This window comes from Myotis brandtii, unplaced genomic scaffold, assembly GCF_000412655.1.
Source record: "Myotis brandtii unplaced genomic scaffold, ASM41265v1 scaffold14, whole genome shotgun sequence".
In the NCBI taxonomy this organism is placed as follows: domain Eukaryota; kingdom Metazoa; phylum Chordata; class Mammalia; order Chiroptera; family Vespertilionidae; genus Myotis; species Myotis brandtii.
Genome location: NW_005354999.1, coordinates 2,821,840 through 2,844,548, shown reverse-complemented (window position 1 = coordinate 2,844,548; position 22,709 = coordinate 2,821,840). Strand labels below are relative to the sequence as shown.

Here is a 22,709-nt window from a genome sequence, read left to right as displayed (position 1 = left end):
GACTCTGCTTACCTTGCTGGGTTTCTGTATGGAGTAGACAGGGCCATGCAGATGGTTATTCCTTCCTATCTAGTCCCACATCGCCGGGGGCAGGTGGGAGTCTTAGGCAGGACAAAGGGAAGGGCAGGAATCAAGCTGTTTTTCAAAGAGATAGAAACTTGACCTTTTACCAGGACTTATCCCTCATCCTGCCTTACGTTCTCAAGATAGTAGCTCCAGTTACTACAGGGAATTTTCTCAATAAATTTTCTTGCTCTTTGCAAAATACTGTTGTAATTATTAAGCATGTGATGAAACAGAAAACTAACATTCAGGGCAACGAATGGTATGAATTTCCTGCATTTTAGTTCAGTGACTGCATCTCAATGGCTATATTCCCTTAGAGAAACGAATAAGATTTGTTTTCTTTAATGATTTGTCTGTCTGTTGAATACTCCCTTTTTAAGGCCATCCAAGATAAAAGCCGTATATCATTTTCATGACTATTTCCTCATAACTCCCGAGTGAGTCTGTAAGGAAAATATTTGTTTGCTGTGGTTGGCTGCATAATTCGTTTCACATTTTTCAAACGCCGACAATTTGCTCAGTACAAAGCACTCAACTGCCCATTCCCAGAATGTATTGTGTTTCCAGAGCTTATTGAGTGGACACCAGTCAGCAGTACTACTCTCGTTTCTCCGGGTTTTTCTGTACCTCCTTTGTGTGCCCAGGTGCCCCGGCAACCTTGGGGAATGGGAATGACGTTCCTCCTCCGGTGTTCCTGCTCTTCTCATGTCTCAGGGTCGCATGTCCACCAAGTGCTGTGTGGGAGGCACTGAGGACAGTTTCAAAAGCAGAGGCTAATGGTTTGCCATTCACGTGGAGTACCAGGAACACATAAATATCCAAACCTGCTGAGCCTGACTCTCTCTAGAATTGTTTTTCAAGTTGCTTTTTCTTTAAATTTATTTCAGAGAGGAAGGGAGAAGGAGAGAGAGAGGGGAGGGGGGAAAGAGAGACATAAATGATGAGAGAGAGAATCATTGATTGGCTGCCTCCTGCACCTCCCTACTGGGAATCAAACCCGACACCTGTGTATTTACCCGGCTGGGAATCAAACCTCAACCTCCATAGGTTGACACTCTATCACTGAGCCACATGGCCAGGCTTTCAGGTTGCTTTTTCTTTGGATATGGTATTTTTCCACTTAGGTGTCCACATTTTAGCACTCAGCCCAGTAGAGTTAAAGTTAAAAAAAAAAGTTTGGTTTGCTTTTTATTGCTGTTTAGAGAGAGAAGAAGGAAGAGGGAGAGAAAGAAACGTCCATGTCTGAGAGAAGCATTGATCTGCTGCCTCCCACGCTCCTCCTGCCAGGATGGAGCTGGCTACCCGGGCATGTGCCCTGACTGGCGACCTTTCTGAGGATGACACTCAACCAACTGAGCCACACCCATAACATGTTTTCCTTTATTCATAGAGCAAGAATTTACTTACAGACACTGAGGTAGAAGCTTATAACATAAAGATGGATGACACGTGGTCCCGGGTCTCACGGAGGTTACAGTCTAGTAGGGGAAACAGGTTGTAAACTGAGTGAGAGCGAGGCCGGAACAGCAGTATGCACGAGACATCCTGTGGGTGCAGCAGAGCAACACCTTCTGCAGACCTGGGGACGGTGGGGAGAGTCTTCCCCAAGGAGGCAATGCTGCGCTGCGTCCTAGAGCACAGGCTGCCCTTACATCAGAGAACGGGTCTGTTTTATGGCCTTACACCAGAATCGTCTTATTTACATCTAATTCTAGACGACAGAAGCAGCTCTCCTAGAAAGACATAAAGATGTAAGTGAAAGAAATGCAGCGTAATTATCAACTGCAGCTGTATAATCATCCATAAACAAATGCTGGGGGACTCCCGAGGCAGGAAGGTGGAGGGAGAGTGGGCTGTTCTTGATGAATGTTGGTGCAGGAGTGTCTTCGTCCATTTGGGCTGCTCTAGTAAAGTACCACAGACGCCGGGTGGTGCTCAATAAACAACAGAAATCACTTGTCACAGTCCCGGATGCTGGGAAGTCCAGGATCAAGGCACCAGCATGGTTGAGTCCTGAGGAAGGCCCTTTTCCTGGTTATCGCTGGCAGCTTCTCACTGTGTCTTCACAGGCGAAAGGAGTTAGAGAGCTCTGTGGGGCCTCCTGTATAAGAGCCCTAATACCATTCATAAGGGCTCCAACAGCGGTTCTCAACCTGTGGGTCGAGACCCCTTTGGCGGTCGAACGACCCTTTCACAGGGGTCGCCTAAGACCATCCTGCATATCAGATATTTACGATATGATTCATAACAGTAGCAACATTGCAGTTATGAAGTAGCAACGAAAATAATTTTATGGTTGGGTGACAACATGAGGAACTGTATTTAAAGGGCCAGAAGGTTGAGAACCACTGGGCTCCAGCCTCATGACCTAATCACCTCCCAAAGGCTCCACCTCCAGACACCACCACCTTTGGAGGTCAGGATAGCAACACATGAATTTGTAGGGTGGGTGGGGTGACACAACATTCGGGCAATAGGGAGGAGGAATGGCATGTTTGAGGTTGGAGGTGATGACAGCAGCCTGGTTTGCCTGCTGAGTGTGGAAAATATGATGTGGAACCGTCAGTCCAAATGGAGGGCCATAAAACTCACTGTTTGGAACATTGATGCTGTAATTGGGAATCGTTTCCAGACTATAAAGACATGGGTGATGTGGATAAGGCATTGTTTTTGAAACAATGGTTGTTTTCTGCTGGTCCTCTTCCTGACCTCTAGTTCTTGATGTTTTTAGCCCCTAAATATGGGTATTTTTTAAACAGTGGCCCTTAATTCACTTCTCTCCCTACAGCATTGCCCTCAGGGTCTCCTGGACAAGTAGGAGAGAGGAACCAAGGGGATGGCTGTGCCTGCCTCCGCCCACACAGATTCATTTACCTGTTCTCTATATTGTGGTTCATAGAAAAGAATTTAACGAAGAGTCTAAGATCATTTTTTTCTTGTTAGAAAACTCTGCTATTTTATCTCTGATGTTTGAACATAATCCTTTTACTTCAACTAACTTCATTTATATTTGGTTCAGTATGTGACTCATGTGGGAGGATGGGATTCTCAGTCCCTTCAGATATTGCTTTGGAAAAATAACTTGTAATGCTCATCTTAGATGTTTGTTATAGTGAAGTGGAAATATTTCAAGTGATGGTTCAATGATATTTGAGTGATGATCCAACCTAGACATCTTGAGGATAATATTTAAGACTTAAGAACGATTAAAGAATCAGTATTTTTATAAATACTGTTATTATATCCTGGTAGATATTTTACTTTTTAGAGAAAAGCCAACATGTATTTCGTTGTACAAAGGACGTTTTTTAAAAAAATCCTTTCCTCAACCCATTTTGCTACTTATTCCTTTGTGTGCATTACCTCCTATTCCTGTGATTTCCTTGTGCCTCGATTCTTTCTGGGTAGTTTTTGAAATTCAGGTTGGAATAAGCCTGAGTTTGTGCCAGTTTAGATATAACTAAATTACTAAATTATACAGTTTATTGCTGTTTCCATGACAAGAGTATCTTCTTGATATTCTTTTTAGTAGGTCATTGAATCTCTTTTACTTTATGGAGCAGTAAGAAATGCATGAAGGAATTTGAATTTCAGGAGGCTGTCTTGCATTTATATCTGAGCATTGGCATTTAGAGTCTATAAAATAAATTGTCAGTGAATGTTTTATTTACCTGTTAGACTCTCAGCTAGATCATCAAGTAGTGCTTTGCCAGATATATCGGGATGCACTTGATGGTACAGAAATGGAGGGTAAAGCATTTAATCAAAAATATTTGTGTGCTGATCTCATGAGGATTTTAATGTCAGATAAAATACCTGTACATATAACATAGAAGTAAAAATTACTTGAGAAGGAAAACTGGCTCACTATCATAGGTATCCTTTGTCTCTATGAGCAAGAGAGTCATCATTTATTGAAATGTATTTTAGATTTAGAATTGTTATACTGCCTCCCCTGTCTAAATTGCCAAGTTTTTTGATAAAGCTGGCAGCGTGAGTGACAGCTGCAAACCCCAGGTTAGACTGCGGAGTTGGTTTCTCTCTGGCTTTCTCTCCTTTTAAGCCTCCCTTTCATGTGGAGCCAAGTGAAATGTAAGCTGTGCAGCTCCTCAGGGGCCGTGGCCTGATGAGAGGACGCAGAAGAAAGGCGGCCGTTCGGAAAGCCCGCCGAAGGCGCTGAGGGCAAAGGGCCCGGGTGCTGACATGACTCCCCGACCTTTCTAAGGAGATGAATGAGAAGGCAGTGCCTCCGTGAGCTCTGGGTGTATTTCACCCACAAGAGTAGTCCTAGGCTATCCAGCCAATTGTTCTGACTTTATCCTTCAGATGTTGCAGAGGAAAAATACATTCTTTTATTGTTCTTCCAAGTCGTTAACCGTTTAGCCTTAATCATCTGCAGTCTGTGTGGGAATAGGTCTTTTAAAGATCACTGAACTTGGCTTGATTTGAAATCAGAGTAGAATTCATTTCATTTAATGTGGGAAACCTTCTTTTGAGAAATTTGACACAAACTGGCTTCTTAGCCTCTTTGAATTGAAAAAGAACACCATAGAAAAACACAGCCAGATGCACAAATGTCTGCTCCTGGGTTAGATTGCCATAAGCTTTATGACTCTTTCTCTGCGGTTATTGGTCATTGAAATAACCTTAGCAAGTCAGTGTGAATGAATGCATTTCAGGTTGCAGTCACAGAGATGTAACTAGGCTAACCAGAATGGGTACCCCTGTGATAAGTTTTATCCTTGCTGCTCATTGTGATAAGCATGATTGATGATTTTAGGAACATTTAATAGATTTTTGTGCGGTGGAAATGTTAATAAGTCCGTGAGGCCACTGGTGTGTACAAGTGATCTGTGAAGGAATAAATTCCTTCAGTTCCCACATCAGCGTATCACCAAAGAACCACACTGTGGGTAGTTTGGAATGTTACAGATCTCCTCAAGGAGCAGTTCAGAGTGGTTTCTAAGAGTGCTCACTCAGAATCTCGGTGCATGGATTTGGCTGGCATGGATTTGGGCAGAGTAGGCCAAAAAGAGCTAATTGAGGTGGGGGGGGGGGGAAATTGAGAGAACAGGCCGTAATGGTGAATAGAGTTATTTGTCACCAAGTTTGTAATAGGATTTTCAATTAATTCATGCAGGCATCCAGTGCCTTACATTAGCCCTGTCAAGATGAACTACAGCCACATCTAAAACGCCATCCCCTATTAAACGGTGCATGTCTGTGAATTTGTAATTTCTTCTGTTCAACCAGAAGATGAATGGATTCCACTCAGAAAACAAATGTGGGCTTCAGAAGTGCACGTTTCGAAACCCCGAACACTTCCTAGGAGGAGCATTCTTTGCATTGTTCTACAGTGAATATGTATTAAAATGTAATTGCTATGTGAATTCGTCCAAAAAGAAAGGCGTCCAGCTGCATGGAGACAAATGCATTTTCAGGTGCTGTGTTTCCCTGGCGAACAGGCTTTTCATTCTGGATGATGATGATGATGATAGTTCATGCTTGTAGCACTTGCTGCCTGCTGGGCCATTTGTAGTGGTTTTCATACATTCATTCACTGAATCCTCACGACAACCCAGATGAAGAAAATGAGGCACAGAAAGGTCAAGCTGCTCAAGATCACACAGCTTGTAAGTGGCTGAGTTGGGATTCAAACCCAGGCATTTGGCTCTGGAGTTTGGGCTCCCAAAAGGTGCCCTTTGCTGTCTGATCATGGTCCCATCAGCTATGTTCCAAGAATTCATTTACTGTGGTCGTTGTCAGTGCTCTGTCTCTGGCTCGATCACTCTTGCTCTCTCCCTTATAGTAATATTTTTTAAAATATATTTTTATTGGTTTTGGAGAGGTTAGGGAAAGGGGGAGAGAGAAATAAACATCAGTGATGAGAGAGAATCATTGATCGGCTGCCTCCTGCACACCCCCCACTGGGGATCGAGCCCACAGCCTGGGCATGTGCCCTGACCAGGAATTGAACCTGGTTCAATAGGTTGATGCTCAACTACTGAGCCATGCTGGCTGGGCTCTCACCGTCATATCTATTGCTGTGTTTATTTACTGTTATTTCCTCAAACTTGACTTGGGAAGCACTGTTAGTTGTGGTAACCAGACTTTGAGAAAGACATAGTAAAGAAGAGAGTGTAGGGAGGTCTCTCCGGGAGAATAGACAGAGATTAGAATCCTTCCATAAGGTTGGACCTTGAATGGAATGTGACCCGAGTTCACAGGATTGTGAAGCACCCGAGTTCCTGATGGGCATTTCCCTTCTGGGGAAGCCAAAGGGGCAGCAGGGTTGTTTACAAGATTAGGTCAAGGATGGGCAGCAGGCGTCAGGCCATTCAGGGCAGGATCTTAAGGCAGGGCCCCAAAGTCAGAGGGGTACATGAGGGTCCCAGGACTTCTGGAAGGCTCAACCCCTGTCTTCCGGAGTATTGGCCTCCAGAGCAGCTCTCATTAACCAAACACAACATCCTACGGGCCAAGCCAAGACAAGACGCCTGCCAATAGCATGTTGAGATCCAAGAATTGGCTGGTCCCCTTCAGCCAAACAAAATTAACAAAAAAAGTTTGGCTTTTATAAGTAGGTCAGACTCTAAATCTCTGACTAGAAACCAAACTGTTTTTTTTTTAACTATATTATGAAGTTTTGTTGCCATCCAGGGTGTAGCACTCTCATCTGTTGTTTTTTTTTGTGGGGGCGGGGGCTAGGGAGAGGGATTTTTTTTTTTTTTTTTTTTTTTTTTTTTTGTGGGGGCGGGGGCTAGGGAGAGGTTAGCAACATGAGTAATCCTCCCTCTTGCTCTACTTATTAGAAAGAGGAAACCTAAAAACTATTTCAACTAGTCGAGGCCTGTGCTTTGCACAGAGCTGTCTGCCTGCCAGCCCACTTCCTGTCCGCTTCCCATCCTGCTGCCAGACTCATCTGCCTGGCACACAGCTCTTCTCATGGCTGGCCGTGCCTGCAGCCTGGGAGTGGCTTGTCACTGCCTGAGGGACATGGCAATGGAAGCTCTTTCACATGTCACTCAAGACTCTCCACAATCGAGCCTCTGCCCACCTCTCCCAACTTGATATTCCACAGTCCCTTTCCGGGAACACCACGTTCTGTAAAACCCCGTGTTCTGTATAAAACCCCACTCCCGCTGCACAGCACGCTCCATGTCTTTGCTGGGACTGTGTTCTCTGCCTGCAATGCCCTCACTCGTCTTTCGTTCTTCTACTCCAGCTTTGCCTGGCTGACTCCTCTGTATCCTTTAATTGGCTCAGGTGTCACTTCCTCCAGGAAGTGTTTCACTTTTCACCCACCACCGACCTGTGCTTTCTGCACCTCTGTCATATCTCTGTTGTTGAATTCCGTATCCTAGCATAACTCTATCATTGCACTCACTACCCTGTATTATAATTCTATCTTTAATATCTTGTCCTTTAAGGATAAGAACTGAGCCCTATTCCTCTTTCAGTTCTCAGCACTAGCATGTTGCCTGCGATACATGTTTTCTGTATGAATGAATAAATTAATACGTACGTGAAAAGCAGGAGCCCAGGAATCTCATTCGGTGAATTACGATATACATGTTTGATTTGCCATTTAGTCTTTAAATCAGTGATAGGCAGAAGTGTCCCAGATAGGCCAGAGCTCTTCTTAAAGTGACAGCTACTGCTCAAGAATGGGCACCTCCAATGCCGTTGGGAAATATCACATTTAACCCATTTGATGATTAGGTTGCCTTGGTGGGCACACACATGACATTTTTAAACCTGTCATTTAAAATCAGAATGCAATTAATAACATTTATAACCTCAACTATTAGCATATCAACCCAGTGGTGCTCTGTAACCAGGAAAGCGCCAAGTTGAAGGATCTTATGCAGATTGTGAAAGACTCTATGTCTCTGTGATCACAGATGATAAACTCTGAGAGGGCAGCAGCTGTGGCTTTCTGACTCACTGTTGTATTCCAGGCCCTGGCACACAGTAGGCCCTCAATTAATACCAGCGTTCATGAGACAATAGGTCCTACTGTCCACATTAAAAGCAGTTGGGAGAGTTTTGCCCAAAGCCAAACTCTGATTCTTAACCACCAAGTTTCCGAGCAGTCAGTAAGTGAATGAATTGTGCTTCTGTTTAATTTTTTCTTCTCAGTGCTTATCATTTATCCTGCTGAATAAGGTAGTTACTATCAGGCAATAAGTTGTTGGTTTTTTTTAATGAGTTTATGAATTTTATACCAGGGAGCCAGACTCAGCAGTTGAATTTCCATGTATCAAATAAATACTCCAAACATACCCCACAAAATGAGACTTAGGAGCAGAAGGCTAAATCCCATGGGGTGTGCATGGGTGGTCGACTCTTCTTATTTCACTGTGACATATGTTTGTTTGTTATTTTTTTGGTGAGACACATGTATAATTTTTTTTTTATGTGAGATTTTCTTCCGAGGGCAACATGTTGGTTTGACCTTGGCTTGAAAAGAATGATAACACAGTTAAATTTTCAGACACGTTGAGGATGTTTTTCCATTAAAACTCATCTCTTTCTTTAAGGGTATACCTCAGTTACCATGTGCCAAAGCATTATACAACTACGAAGGGAAAGAGCCTGGAGACCTTAAATTCAGCAAAGGTGACATCATCATTCTGCGGCGACAAGTGGATGAAAATTGGTACCACGGGGAAGTCAACGGGATCCATGGATTTTTCCCCACCAACTTTGTGCAGATTATCAAACCGTTACCTCAGCCCCCACCTCAGTGCAAAGCACTTTATGACTTTGAGGTGAAAGACAAGGAAGCAGACAAAGATTGCCTTCCATTTGCAAAGGTAATGTCAGGGTGGGGTTGTTTTCCATTTGCCAATTAGTCCCCTGTACCTGTATACACAGCAATAGGGCTTGGATTTCATTTTGCAAAAAAAAGGTAAAATAGTGTTATGTGAACTGTATCACTGTGCTTTTAAAAACACCTGGAAGCAGTCTTCTTAAAGTCACACACAAAGGAATTCTGTGCTTGGGTTGTTGTATATGAAAGGTAATTTTGGTTGATGCTCTGTGTGGTATCATTTTCATATTTAGAGCCTAAATTTAATTCTAGGTTGCTATACAGGGTATGTGTGCCACCAGGGATTTTAATTCACCAAATTATGAATAACAAAATGAAACAGCATTACTTCCTTATTTTCTATGTAAATTTCTTTGCTGGAAAGCACGTAGGAATATATCAACTGAATTGATAATCCCTGTGTGCTTTGGAATTTTAAGTAGGATATTGTGTTTTGTGTAAAGAAAAACAGTGGGATATGCATTTAAATGGGCATTTGGTGTATTATCAGAGAGAAAGTGACAAGAGACTGAGAATCCATCTAAAACATGGGTTCAAGAGGCTGGGTAGCACTAGAGGTTGCAATCTGTGGATCTAAATAAAGTGAGCAACCAACCCCTGGTTAGAAGGGGTTCTAGTTTAACAACTTCCTGAAAGGACACCAGGTTGACTGAAAGTTACTATTTAGTTCATCAAAACATTGGATTCATGTACTAAAGGCATGTCACAGGGTTTTTATTCATGTATTCTTAGAACTTTAGTCCCTTTATTGAAAAGATAAATTGAGTGACAAGCTTGATGGGGTCAGGTAGACTAATGTTTATTGTTTCTTTAGGATGATGTTCTGACTGTGATCCGCAGAGTGGATGAAAACTGGGCTGAAGGAATGCTGGCAGACAAAATAGGAATATTTCCAATTTCATATGTCGAGGTAAGTTCATCTATAGACATGTATATCATGTTCGTATTTAGCTTAGCTAATAAGTCTTAATCAAGCCACTGGAGTATTAAGAAGTCCTAATAATCATTTTGCAATATAAACATATATTAAATCGTTGTGTTGCATACCTGAAAAAATACAGTGTTGTATGCCAATTTTATACCAGTAAAACTTTGATGGGGGGAGACAAAAACTTAGTCTTTTAAAAAAAAAATAATGTCCTCGTCCTGGCAGGGTGGCTCAGTTGGTAGGAGTATCATCCTGTACACCAAAAGGTTTTAGGTTCAATTCCTGGTCAGGACACATACCTAGGTTGTGGATTTGATCCCCAGAAGGGGTCAGTATGGCAACTGATTGATGTTTCTCTCTTTCTTCCGCCCTCACTAAGATCAATAGAAACATCCTTGGGTGAGGATTAAAATAATAATAAGAATGTCCTCACAACATAGAGCACTGGGAATGCCCTGTTCCAGATCACTGGATGGATTAGTAAGAATTTCTCCCTCCTGTACTACAATAACAGGGGATTATGAGACTGAAATATTTGACACCCTTCCCTTTGTGCCCCTGCTGAAAGCGTCCTGTGTCTTGTAAAACCTCACTGTGCTTCCTATGCTGTTTCCAGGTGTTCTATCCCCTTTGCCAGCTTCTGGTTTGGAGGGTTGATAAAGTTCCCGAGTAAGGTGGAAGATGAATGTATCTGGTTATTTGTTTACCTTTAGTATCTGCCACATCATCGGAATGAGAATAGTGATTTTCAGAATAGGCCTCCAGTAAACTTCAAGTGAATGAATGAATTTCTCTTCCACCCCAGGAGCAGCTTTTCCCTTCACCCCCCTTTTTTAACCAGCCTTATTCGGAAAGGTTATGTATGGCCAATCTGATGAAGTGAAGTCTTTTTAGAGAATATGTCTAAAATCACATGGTTGCATTATTTTAAGGAATAACATGAATTAAAAATGAACCAGGAAGTTGCAATTTACAATAAGCCTTCATTACATGATGTACACTGTCATGTCCTTTAGGCGAAATAATTTTTTGCTGAAAACAAAATTGAAGGCAGCCTCAAAGAATGAAACACAGCCCAACCAACGACACAAAGTTAGCTGAGGTCACAGAAGGCTTCTGGAAGAGTGAGTTCTTAGTGGGTATCTGTGTGATGGATAAAAGGGGGTTAACCAAGAGAAATGGAAAAGATGAATTTTTATGGCAGGAAGAACATTCATGCAGGCAGACCAGCATGTGCAAAAGCCAAAAAGTAAGAGCACTGATTGCTTAGGGAACTGAATGCGATTCTGTTATTTAAGATATCAAAGCATATAAAAAAGAAAAACCACTATCACTTGTTTTCCCATCTTTTTATCTGAGGCATGTGTTTTGGCGTGATTCTCAAAGCTAAGATGACACTCAGGTTTCCCCCACAGATAGGGTGATATTGCCAAAGTTCCCATGAAAAATCAGTTGGAAAAGTAATTCAGAACATCTACGAGCCTTGAACTTGATCCATACCCTTCAGATCGTCTTGTTTATTGAAATATTTTTTTTCCTCCTTTGAAAGTAAACACCAAAAACAATTCTTAACTGTCAGTCATTCCTTCCTGTATATTATTTATATATTCTGACTCTGGGTCATGGAAAATGACAACGATTTCCAAGAATTCGAATAGTTACACTGAAGAGCATGGGTAAGCACAAGTTCGCAATGAAAGCCTGTCTTTACTTGTTAGGTATTATCAGTATTGCATGCCAGTACTTGGTGTGTGATGCAGGAAAAAGGATTGCTATGCTTTTGTTATTGGACGGGTGTAGAATTGCTCAGAGAGGCATAAAGATCCACCCAGGGGAAGTCCAGAGTCGCTCGAGTCATTGGATTATTTATATTTACTCTGTCTTAAGTTGGAAAGAGAAACTGCTGCCCGAGTGGAAAGGATTTTCATTCTTTTCTTCTGCCTCTTTTCTTTCAAATGAGCGTTTTCCCTCATTTGAACCAGAATTTTGCCAGTTGAGACCAAGTAAACAAATCATCCATCTCTCGGAGACTCTGGCTGTTTCTTTGATGTCAGGCCATCAGATGGAAGTTTCTGGTGGGGAGGGAAGCATGTGCGGATGAGTGACACCTGGCTTAGCCTTTTTGCTAATACAGCGGAGAACATTTCAATAGCGACCTACTGAAATTCAACCATTTAAGTAACGTTGAGATGGTCTTACGAGGCAGTCTCAGAGCTAAGCCAACTCTAGGAATCAAACTTGGGGCTTTTTTCTGAATAATGCTTTTTCTTTTGCTCTGTAAACCACTTCAGGGCCCAGACCATTCCCAGTATAAAAACAGGCTATGTTAGAAAAATTCATTTGTGAATTATTTTCTTTAGATCTTGTAAACATACATTTAAGTCTCCATCAGTATTAGCTACTTTTGCTTTTTTCACTGTGCTGCCAAACACTGACACCCCCCCCCCCACCTCCCACCAGATGTTTTGAGAAGATCAAATGAGATAATATATCTCAAAGGGTCTGGCACTGCTATGTCTTATGCACAGTGGTTTGGAGCTCAGATCAGACTGTGACTCAGAGTATGCCAGAGTGTAGTCATGATCAAATAAAAGACTCTCACCACCACGTATAATGAGGGAAATGAGTTCAGAACTGAATTCCGAGTTTCCAGAGGAATGTCTTCATTTGCCATAGGCTTGTCAGCAGAAGCTGGGACCTCCCCCACCACCCCAATTCCTCAGTTGGCTTTGGTAATGGAAAGGCCCAAGGAACTTGCATGTGTCAAAAATTAAACAGGATGGGCCTGGGGGTAGGATTCTGGACCTGGAGTAGGTTCAGCTGTGGGATTAAGGGGTGGGGTAATTTGAAAGGAGCTAAGCATTAGAGATAGGTAAAGAGAGAATTGGGTGGGAGGACTGAGATAGTGGGAAACATTCCTGGACTAGTTGGCCCTCCCTTCTTATCTTCAACTGTCTTTTCTCTCTTCTCCCTCAAGTGTGAACTGTGGTCTCTACCTGTGTTAGGATAGGTAATAGGTGGTAGTGGTAGCTTGAGTTGCAAACAGATGGCCTGTTATTGAAGTACAGGATTCTTTAAGAGAAACTTGGTTGGGGGCATTGGGTAGGGGCAAGAATGGCTGTATAAATGGCTTCGCATTCTATCCCTGGGAGCCTTTGTTTAAATTCTTAAGATAGTGTTCTCTTGCTGTTATCACATCCTCTCTTCCCTCCTGGAAACGTGTGCCTCCGACCTCTCTCCACTGAAGTCCCAGAGGTTGTGGATTCCAGTCTGTTTAGACCGGAGCTTCCTAGATTTGAGCAGGTTGGAAATGGTGAGGGGTAAGAGTTTCTTGGGGAAACCCAGGGAATTCTTGAAGACACCCTGCCAGGATATGTATAAGAAAGTATATTTGTCAAGAACTGAATACAGTTTTTAAAAAAAGAATTTAGTATCTTGCTTCTTTCTTTGTTCAAAAATACCAGTGTTCTACCAAATAGAATAGAAAGATTTTAACACCCTCATTAATTTGGAGCTGACTCATGCAAGGTTAGCAGTCACTTGGGCAAGGATGACATGATTCTTACCAAGCAGAATGTTTGAACGAAGTAAGTGCTAAACATCAGATTATGGACAGTTTTTCAAACACGATTGTGTATTGTAGGCTTATGGCAAACATACATTTTCATTAAAATTATCATTTTACTTTGATTCCTAGTCATTTGTTTAAAATACCACTTACCCAGTTAAAAAAAAATTAGCAACTTGCTCCTCTGCTGTAGATGTAATATAAAAATAAGCATTCCTTATGTGCGTAGGGCATAAAGTAGTTGTGGCCTAATAGTCAAGTACTCTTAGTCTTTAGTTACTGCCAGAAAGAAGGGCTCCATGTCTTGTTCTGTAGACCTCTGCTCAAATGTCACTTCTGACAGGCTTCCCCTCACCACCTTATCTAAAGTAGTTCTTCCTCTTCCATTTGCTGTGCTTCACACACAAGGTGGTGTGATCATGGGGGAGAAAACTTGGACTCTGAGCCCAGGTGGCTGAGATTCAAGTCTCGACTCTGCCACTGATTGTCTGAGGGACTTTGGGCCTGGTCTCCTCATTTGTAAAATAATAGAACCCCTTCGTAGAGTGAGCTAATTCCAATGATACTTATACACAGTGCCTGGCACCTGGTACGAGCTGAGTATGTGATAACTATAATTATCATCAGTGTCAGTGTTACTCCTTCATAGCACTTTTTATTCTCTATAACTTTTTCAGTTATTTGTTAATGTGGTTAGTGTCTCCCAATATTGTAGGCCCCCATTAGCATGTGAAGTCCCGAGGGCCAGCACCTTGTCTTTCTGGTTTACCTTGGTCTCCTGAGGTTCTGGTATAGCACCTGTCCCTAGTAGGCTCTCAGAGAGTATTGGTTGAATGAATGAATGAGCAACCTGAGAACCTTTTGAACCAAAACCAAAAATGAACTGGTTTTTAGATGTTGCCAACTTTTATACTTTTTTTGGCATTACCATCTAAGCATATATTTTATCGTTGGTTTATCTTCCTGCTATTTTGGAAGGTGTCTTGTGTAACCTTACTGAGATCTTTTTAAAATGAAGCTGGGTGAGTGTTTGGTTATACCAAATTTAGAATTTTTCCAGACTAAGATAATGGTGAATTATTTTGGATACTCTGGAGATTAGATCATGGAGCCTCTATCTTTTATCTCTAATACTAGAAGCCCGATGCACGGAATTCGTGCAAGAGTAGGCCTTCCTTCCCCCCGGCTGCTGGCACTGGCTTCTCTCACAGCCCCAGCTTCTCCCGGAAGGCCGTCCAGTCTAATTGGCATATTATGCTTTTATTATTATAGATAGAGAATATTCCCTAATACTTTCTGAGATGAATTGCCACCTGCCTGAGATTATTCCTTTGGTTATAGAATAAACTGCACATATTTAATGTGTACAGTGGAGGTATTTGTTGGTTTCAACTTTTGGAACCAACCCAAAAGCAAATCTCAGAGGACCTTCCTATGGCTAGGAATAGAATGAGTGTCATCTGTCTTAATGGAAAATCCCGTGTGGGGGCCTTAAGGGGCAGGCTGCAACTTCCTCTCCTGAGGAGTTAGGGAATTGGGAAATATCGTCTGTGTTCCAAGGAAGAAGAACGGAGGTTTGGGTGCATAGTGTGAAGTTGCCAAGGTGACCCTCGGAGGAGCTGCGAATAGCAATGTTATTTTTTATTTCTTAATGTAAAACCTTTGCTCTAGAAAATAATGAGAGCAGAAGGCCCAAATCAGTCTTTGATTTCATGATCAGAACTGATGGAACAATAAGATTCTGTCATTTGTATTTTGAATGTATTCTTTTTCCCTTTAAAATTAAAAAGTTGCATGTTCACCTCATCCATTGCTGGTGGAACTGTGAAATAGTGCAGTCACTTTGGAAGATAATTTGGCAGTTCTTTAAAAGGTTAAACATAGAGTTACCATTAAAAAAATAGTGAATGTTCAATTGATTGAAATCATTCTTATTAACGGATTTTTTGTGGGGGAAGGATTTGGAAAGACAGAATTACTATATGACTCAGCATCCAGATCCCCCCTTCATTTCTGAGGCAAATTAATTTTTATAAAAGCAATTTAGAAAAATTGTTGGAAAGGCAGAATTACTGTGTTGCTTGTCACTCTAACTTTCTCCTTCAGTTCGGAAGTAAATTAGTTTTTCTAAGTGAAGGTTAGAGATATTGTTAAGAACTCAGTCAGGGAGAATTATTCTGTTGCTTAGCACCAGGTGTTCATCTTTCATTCTGATTCACTGAATACTTTGGAGCAGCATTTTTACTTTATTTTTTTTTTAGTGCTGTGGGCTCTGTCCCATGGTGCAGGTTTTCATGTCTTCTGAATGTTACCAGCTTGATACAAGTAATTGTTGCCTTCCATTCTGCCACAACGACAGAAGGAAAATGAGCACTGGCTCCTGAATTTCTAAGGGCAAAGGCAGGTCTCTGGACTCCCAAGAACAACGGCTTAATCTATATAGCTAGAGGCAACCTGGCTAGGCTCCGTCTGAAAAGGAGTCCTTTAAATTAGGTAAGGAACTTTTATTCAGGGCAGTTTATGCTCTAGCTGTTCTTCAGCAGCCTCTTACTAATTTAGAGTTTCCTTTTGTTTTCCATTAGGAAAACTTCAGGGAGCTGAGAGTCTAAAGATCAGTTCATGTTTATTGAGTTCTCACCGCATGAATGGACCGTTTCCGGTCCTCTGGGTAGTTTTTAGAGAACATAAAAATGCAGGTCTCCTGTAGAGCCTTAATCAGAGGCCGAGGATAATGACCAAGTGGTGTCTAATGTCCTCAATGACTCCCCAAGGAGTCCTCAAATTCTTTAGCCTGGCCCTTTTCCCCTACACATGCCAAGAGCCCCAGCTAAGTTGGTCTGCTGATCATTCCTGGAAAATAGATACCTTGGAATTGCTGCCTGTACAGCTCACCTGGGGTATTTCTTTGTACCTGTACCTGTGGAAAGCTCAACTTCTTCTCCAGCTTCCAATGAAGACTCTTATTCCTTCGGAAGCCTTTCTTCCCTAATTCTCGTATGCATCAACGGAACGGAACCACTGTCCCCTGGCTGCACGCGTCTGCAGAATGCTCAGTTTGTACCATTCTTATTATACACGTGGCACCTGCCAAGAGTATAGCTCTGTGTGGAGATGATTTGATGTTTTCCTGTGTTCCTTGAAAGCCAAATCTTACATAAAAATATTTTAAGTCATTTATTTCTGTAATATAACCACATTCCAGAAAAGTTGGAAAGAAAGTAAATAACCTTTAGTCCCATCACATATAATTTTCTTAAATATCCTTTCATTCTTTTTCCTTGTGCTTTAATGATACAACACACGTGATTTTGCCTTTCTATACATTATTATAGTACTGCTAACCATCAGTTGTTATGACCATGTAATAAGCATTCTAGTAGCTAAACCGTAATATGGTTAATCTCCTCCAACCCCCATTGTTTAAACAAGTTAAGTGACTTGTCTGGGAGTACACGCCCAGTAATTGAGAAGTGAATCATGGTGTCTGTCCATCATTGCTCTAGGCTCCTGCACCAGCCTCAGAGCACATGCATCTTTTAGTCTTTTGAATGTTGGTACAGGATCACTATTTTTATAAAGATTCCTTAAGAAGTGTGGAGCACATTTTGGTTTTTCATCAAGAATAATGACAGATTTTCAAATTCTGATGCATAAAAGGTTTATTTTGGTTTGTGCCCACCCAGGGACACCAAAAAAAAAAAGAGGTTAATTTTCACAAATGATTCATTACTCAACAATTTCAAATATCTGAGGTTTTTTAAAAGAGGAAAATAACTAATTTAAAACCTTAATATTTTAAGGTATTTTAAATTGTATTATTTATTTTAAAATGTTAATTATGTTGCTATATACATCCTCAGTTTTGTTAGTAACTAAGGTTTTAAGAAGCAGAGGCGGTTCACTTGAATTAACCAAGTGTTCAACCATGTCTGTACCCTGTGAAGAAGACTGAATGGCAGTCTTGTGCTGTTCTGCACTCTTGTGTCCACATGTGACATATAATAACATGAACAACCAAGTGTCTTGATTATTAAACCAATGGAGAACCAATTTCTCAGTAATGAAATAGAATGTGTTTTCGGAAAAACTTTCCTAAGTGTTACAAAATGACATTGCCTTCAATTATAGAGGTTCGTGGCAATGTACCTATAAGGTTTCCATATGAATGGAGCAAAAATTTGTCTATATGCTGAGAAGAAGGAAGATTTTAAACAAAAGTACGAAGTCATTATGGTCAATACTCAAAGCATTCTCTTTCTGTGCCAAATTCCTTCTTGGTGATCCCCCTTCCCTCTAAGCCCTTTACATCTCTCTCGCGCACGCGCACATACACACACACACACACACACACACACACACACACACACTCTTACTTTAGGTATCAGTGCAGGGGAACGATTATTCACTAATTTATTAACCATTTACACATCACTATGGAATTTCTGTCAGTGGGTCACTTTACATTGGCAAAGTGTTACTTAGAATTTAAGGACAATTCCATATTCTTAACCTCCTGGGATATATGTATATTTCTTCTGTAGTATTCCTACACCTGGTAATGAGGTCCCTGACAATGAATTGTGTCCACAGAATGTATCTTTTTGGTTTATAGACATTTCTTACTTATGGTGTGCATTTGATGAACAAATACCAAACAGGAAAAAGCATACACAAAAGCTGGTGTATTGTCAGATCCAGTGAGCATTGAACTGAACTGAGTCAGATTTTTAAATTATTCATCAGTCTGTCTCCTCAGCAATATAATTAGATTGTAGATCTATCTGTTGCTTCAGAAGTAACATTACTTATTTATTAAGTATTACTAAGTATTACTGCCTCTTAACCTCAACTTTCAGGGGAGAGCTTTCCTCTTTCTTGACATCTTTTCTGTTCACAGCCTCCCTCTCATCTTGGTGGATGAAGTCTTTCTTTTCCTTTGCAGTTGCCACCTCCTTCCTCCTGGGTCTCTCATCATCAGCAACTTGGTCACATCATATATATATAATATTCTTCGACTGCATTCCCCTCCAGTTATGAAACTACCTCTTTTCCTTTCTCTGCCAAAATCTTAACAAGAATAATTTATACTCGCTCACTGCCTCTGCTTTCTTACTCCCTGCAGTTAAGCCTTTGGCCCCTCGAGGCCCTGAAATTGCCCTCCTGCCCGCCACCTCAATGCCTTTTCTTAGCTCTTCTTTTGTTCTTTTATCCCCCAGTGACATCTACCTCTTTCTTTCTCTTTTACCCACCCTTCCTTCCTTCCTTCCTTCCTTCCTTCCTTCCTTCCTTCCTTCCTTAATTCCTTCTCCCCTCCCTCCCTCCTTCCCTCCCTCCCTCCCTCCCTCCTTCCCTCTCTTGTCCCCATAAAATTGAACCATTGTGACCACCATTCTAAGTCTCCCTCAAACTCTGCCTTTTTTATTTCTGGGGCATTGGCTGAATGGTTAGTCTGGGAAACTTTGCAAGGTCTTTCCATAGCCTGAGAGTTCTGTGCCTTTTGCTTTTCCTCCTGTCCCTGCTATATAATCTACATTTTTCTCCCTAAGTCAGAGAACACTAACTTGTATGACCCCACATGACTTTTATGCTTGGCTTGCAGCGTGGTTTTGTTTTAGTTAGTTGTAAAGATAGAAAAGTCAGATTTTACACAGGCCTAAATTCCCACCTTTCCTTTAAAAACAAACAAAAATCAATGGATACTGGCAAGCAGCTGCCCCCTGAGTTCACCATGGTGTCCACCACTCCCTGTTGGTCTCTATCTTGCCTTCTTCAGTCACTGACCTCCCCTGCTCAAGCTCTGCTGACACGGAATTTGCACCTCCTTCCCTTTATGTTAGAAAGCCATGGTGCTGTTTCCTGGGTCCTCTTTTTCTCAGGGGGCTGTTTCTCTGTTTCCCCCACCCATTACTACGGCGAGCTTACAATAGTCACTCAGCGTTTGGATGAGTGAAAGGCTCCATTGGGTTTGATTCAGAGTAATTTTGTTTGGGGTTGAGAAGAGTTATTTGTATTTTACGTAGGCATAAAACCTGACAGATCATTAAGTCCAACTTCATGTTACATATAATTGTGAGACATACACGAGATAATGTGACTTACCCAAGGCAACAGAGCAAAGGAAGGGCTGGCTGGCACCCCTCAGTGAGTAGTGAGAATAGCTTCCATTCACCTAGCCCCGTGGCCGGCAAACCACGGCTCTCGAGCCACATGCGGGTCTTTGGCCCCTTCAGTGTGGCTCTTCCACAAAATACCATGTGCGGGCGCGCACGTACAGTGAGATTGAAACTTCGTGGCCCAGGCGCAGAAGTCGGTATTTTGTGGAAGAGCCACACTCAAGGGTCCAAAGAGCCGCATGTGGCTTGCGAGCCACAGTTTGCAGGCCACTGACCTAGCCCTTTCAGCTGTTCTCACTTCTGCCTGGAGTATGCAGAACTGATACCACCTTCCCCATTGTGTACAGCTGAGGAAACGGAAGCCACCGAATTTAAATGGTTCGCCCACCATTACTCAGCCAGTGCGGGCAGAGACCTGACTCCAGTCTAGACCTTTCAAGTTCCAAGCTTTTCCTGTGGTCTTTCTGTGGCAGTTCTTTCTTCAGCTCTCTAAGCTATAGTTCTTTTTAGGCTGTCCATGAAACGCACCCTCCCATCCTCCCTTACATTTCAAAGTCACAAACGTGGGGGGAAAAACACATTCTGGTTTATTTATTTATTTTTTACCAGCCCAGGGCCAACTGAGGAGATGTTTCCTCTTCCTTACCTAGCAGGGCAGGGAGAAGGTTACTTTGAAAATCCTTTCCCTGGGCAGGATGTCCTATGGGGTATGTTGTGGGTCTGTGTTCCTCACTGCCCTATTTCGAAAGGAGTGACCCTTGTTGGCATTGCTAGTGAGCTGTTTCAGGGCTCAGGAGGCTTCAGAAATGTGGGCCCTGGGAAGTCAGGGGAGTCATTTCAGTCATCCTTTTGTTGATGTAAGAAAGGCCTAAACCTGTAGAAAATTTCCATGTGTTTATATGAGCCAAACTGACCATTGCAGGGAAGCAAAATCTCAGTGGATTGAGGAAGTGCTCTAGAGAATGGCAGTTTTGCAGCTTATTTTATACATTAGAATCAAAGGAGGAGACGTAGGAGGGTTGCATGAAATTCACTGGTGGTAGATTAGTGAGTAGGAGAAAGCAAAGCGGGGAAGTCTCTGGGACTGGGTAAAGAGTAAAGAGTAAAACGGAGAGACAGGGGCTTCTTTTACATTGGTGGGTAAGGATAGTTAATAATTAACATTTACAGCACATCGAGATGGTTCTCAGGGAACAAGATCATAATGAGGGGCTGTGTTCTCCTGCTCTAGTGTGAAGTTGCACCTGGAGGGGTCCAGAAAAAGGGGATTGCTCTGACACTCCAAGGGTGTGTTATTGTAAATGCAGAAAGGCAATCGACAGACTCACTTAGGGTAAAGCTTGACCGTTGTCAAGGAAGCTACAGGCCTAGGTTGTGACTACCCACCATGCCCTGCTTTTAGTTAGGAATTTTCATCCTAGGTGGTTATTTTCGGCCTCTTGAGTTTGTAGGGCCTTCCATGGAGGCCTCCCTGAGCTCGTCAGGTTTAGTATGTGGCCCCTTTTTGTCCACACTTTGTGTTCAGCAGATTGTTGTGCTTAGTGAGCCTCTGTATCTGGCCACCTTGGGTGCAGCTCCACTCCCGCCTCGAGCTCCTGAGGTATCCATCTGTGCTGTCCGATATGTAGGGCGATCAAGCACTTGAAATGTGGCTGGTCCAGATTGAGATGTGATGTAAGGATGCAGTGCACACTGGATTGCAAAAACTCGATACCAAAAAAAAAAGAATGTAACTGTCTGAATAATGATTACATGGTGAAGTAATATCTGGATATGCTGGGTTAAATAAAATATATTATGAAAATTCATTTTACCTGTTTCTTTTTATCTTTTAAAAACGTGGCTATTAGAAAACTTAAACCTATGCATGTGACTCATATTATACTCCAACTGGACAGGGCTGGTCTGGGAGGCAGCCCTTTCTTCCCTTGTTAGTGTTAAGACACCAACATTTTTATTCATTCAACAAGTGTTTGCGGAGGCCTAAATGGAGTTGCTACCTGAGGGAGGCTTTTGGATCAATTTAAAAAGACTCCTGAGTAATCCCATCAGTCTCTCTAATTATTCCTCTTCTGTGGGGGGAGTCTTGTATTATACATGAAGACTGAGCTTGCTTTTGTACTTAGGTCATCCCCAAACAGAAACCTTGTTACCTAAATTGTGGGGAAGAATAGACGACTCAAGGAAATACAAATTCCCCATTGCCATTATGTAAAAAACATTTTGCAAAGGGTTATAACGTGAGGCAAAGTATTCTCGTGTCTTTTAGGAGGAGGTCAGTGCATGGATTTCTGTCCCACAGTTCTTCACAGTGTCTGCTTCTGGGGAGGGCACCTTGGACCTGGCCGTGCGGCAGAATGCTGAAGCGCTCCACCACTTCTCTCTTTTCTTTTAAAAAAAAATATTTTTTATTGATTTCAGAGAGGAAAGGAGAGGAGAGATAGAAACATCAACGATGGGAGAGAATCATTGATTGGCTGCATGCCCCCCACTGGGGATTGCACCCACAACCTAGGCATGTGTCCTGACCAGGAATCAAAACCGTGTCCTCCTGGTTCACAGGTCGACACTCAACCACTGAGCCATGCTGTGGCTTTTTTAAATTAAATTTATTGTGGTAACATTGGTTAATAACATTATATAAAATTCAGGCATATAATTTTAGACTTCAACATTTAAACATGGCTTTATGAAGGTGGAATTTGGGGAAGATGGACTGTTAGCTAAGTGGTGATGGCACCGCCACTGAGCCATGTGGGAAAGCAAAGTGCTAGCCCCACCTGATTCTTTACACAAAACCAATGCTTCACAGGGTCAAGTATTGAGATATAAAAAGAAAGCAAAGCAAAGGAAGGAAGAAGGAAGGAAAATACTAGAAAAAACATGTTTTCTTTTTAAAAATAATTATGGCATAAGACTTTTAAAGCATGATGTTAAATTGAGATGCCATAATGGAAAAAGATTGATAAATTTGGCTCATAATATAAAAATGTATGTATAGCCAACATATATCAAATTAAAATACAAATTGAAACAATATTTTTACTTTGATGGATGTATCTATATATATAAAAAGCCAGCGTCCAGAACACCGGAATGAGCAGAATGAGCAGAATGACCAGTCGCTATGATGCCCACTGCGGCCAGCCAACCTCCCATAGCCCCTCCCCCTGGGCCAGCCTGGCCCCCGATCGGCCC

The 22,709-nt window shown here is 42.0% G+C and overlaps 1 protein-coding gene across 2 annotated transcripts in view; it reads left to right on the top strand.

Annotated features, from left to right (window-relative positions):
* The window catches only part of SH3RF1 (SH3 domain containing ring finger 1), a 168,670-nt gene that overhangs the window by 93,174 nt on the left and 52,787 nt on the right, over window positions 1–22,709 (top strand). For both annotated transcript variants that reach the window (XM_005860779.2, XM_005860778.2), the window contains exons 2-3: window positions 8,610–8,885; window positions 9,717–9,812. In XM_005860779.2, the coding sequence (XP_005860841.1) occupies window positions 8,610–8,885; window positions 9,717–9,812 (372 nt within the window). The remainder of the gene's footprint in view (window positions 1–8,609; window positions 8,886–9,716; window positions 9,813–22,709) is intronic.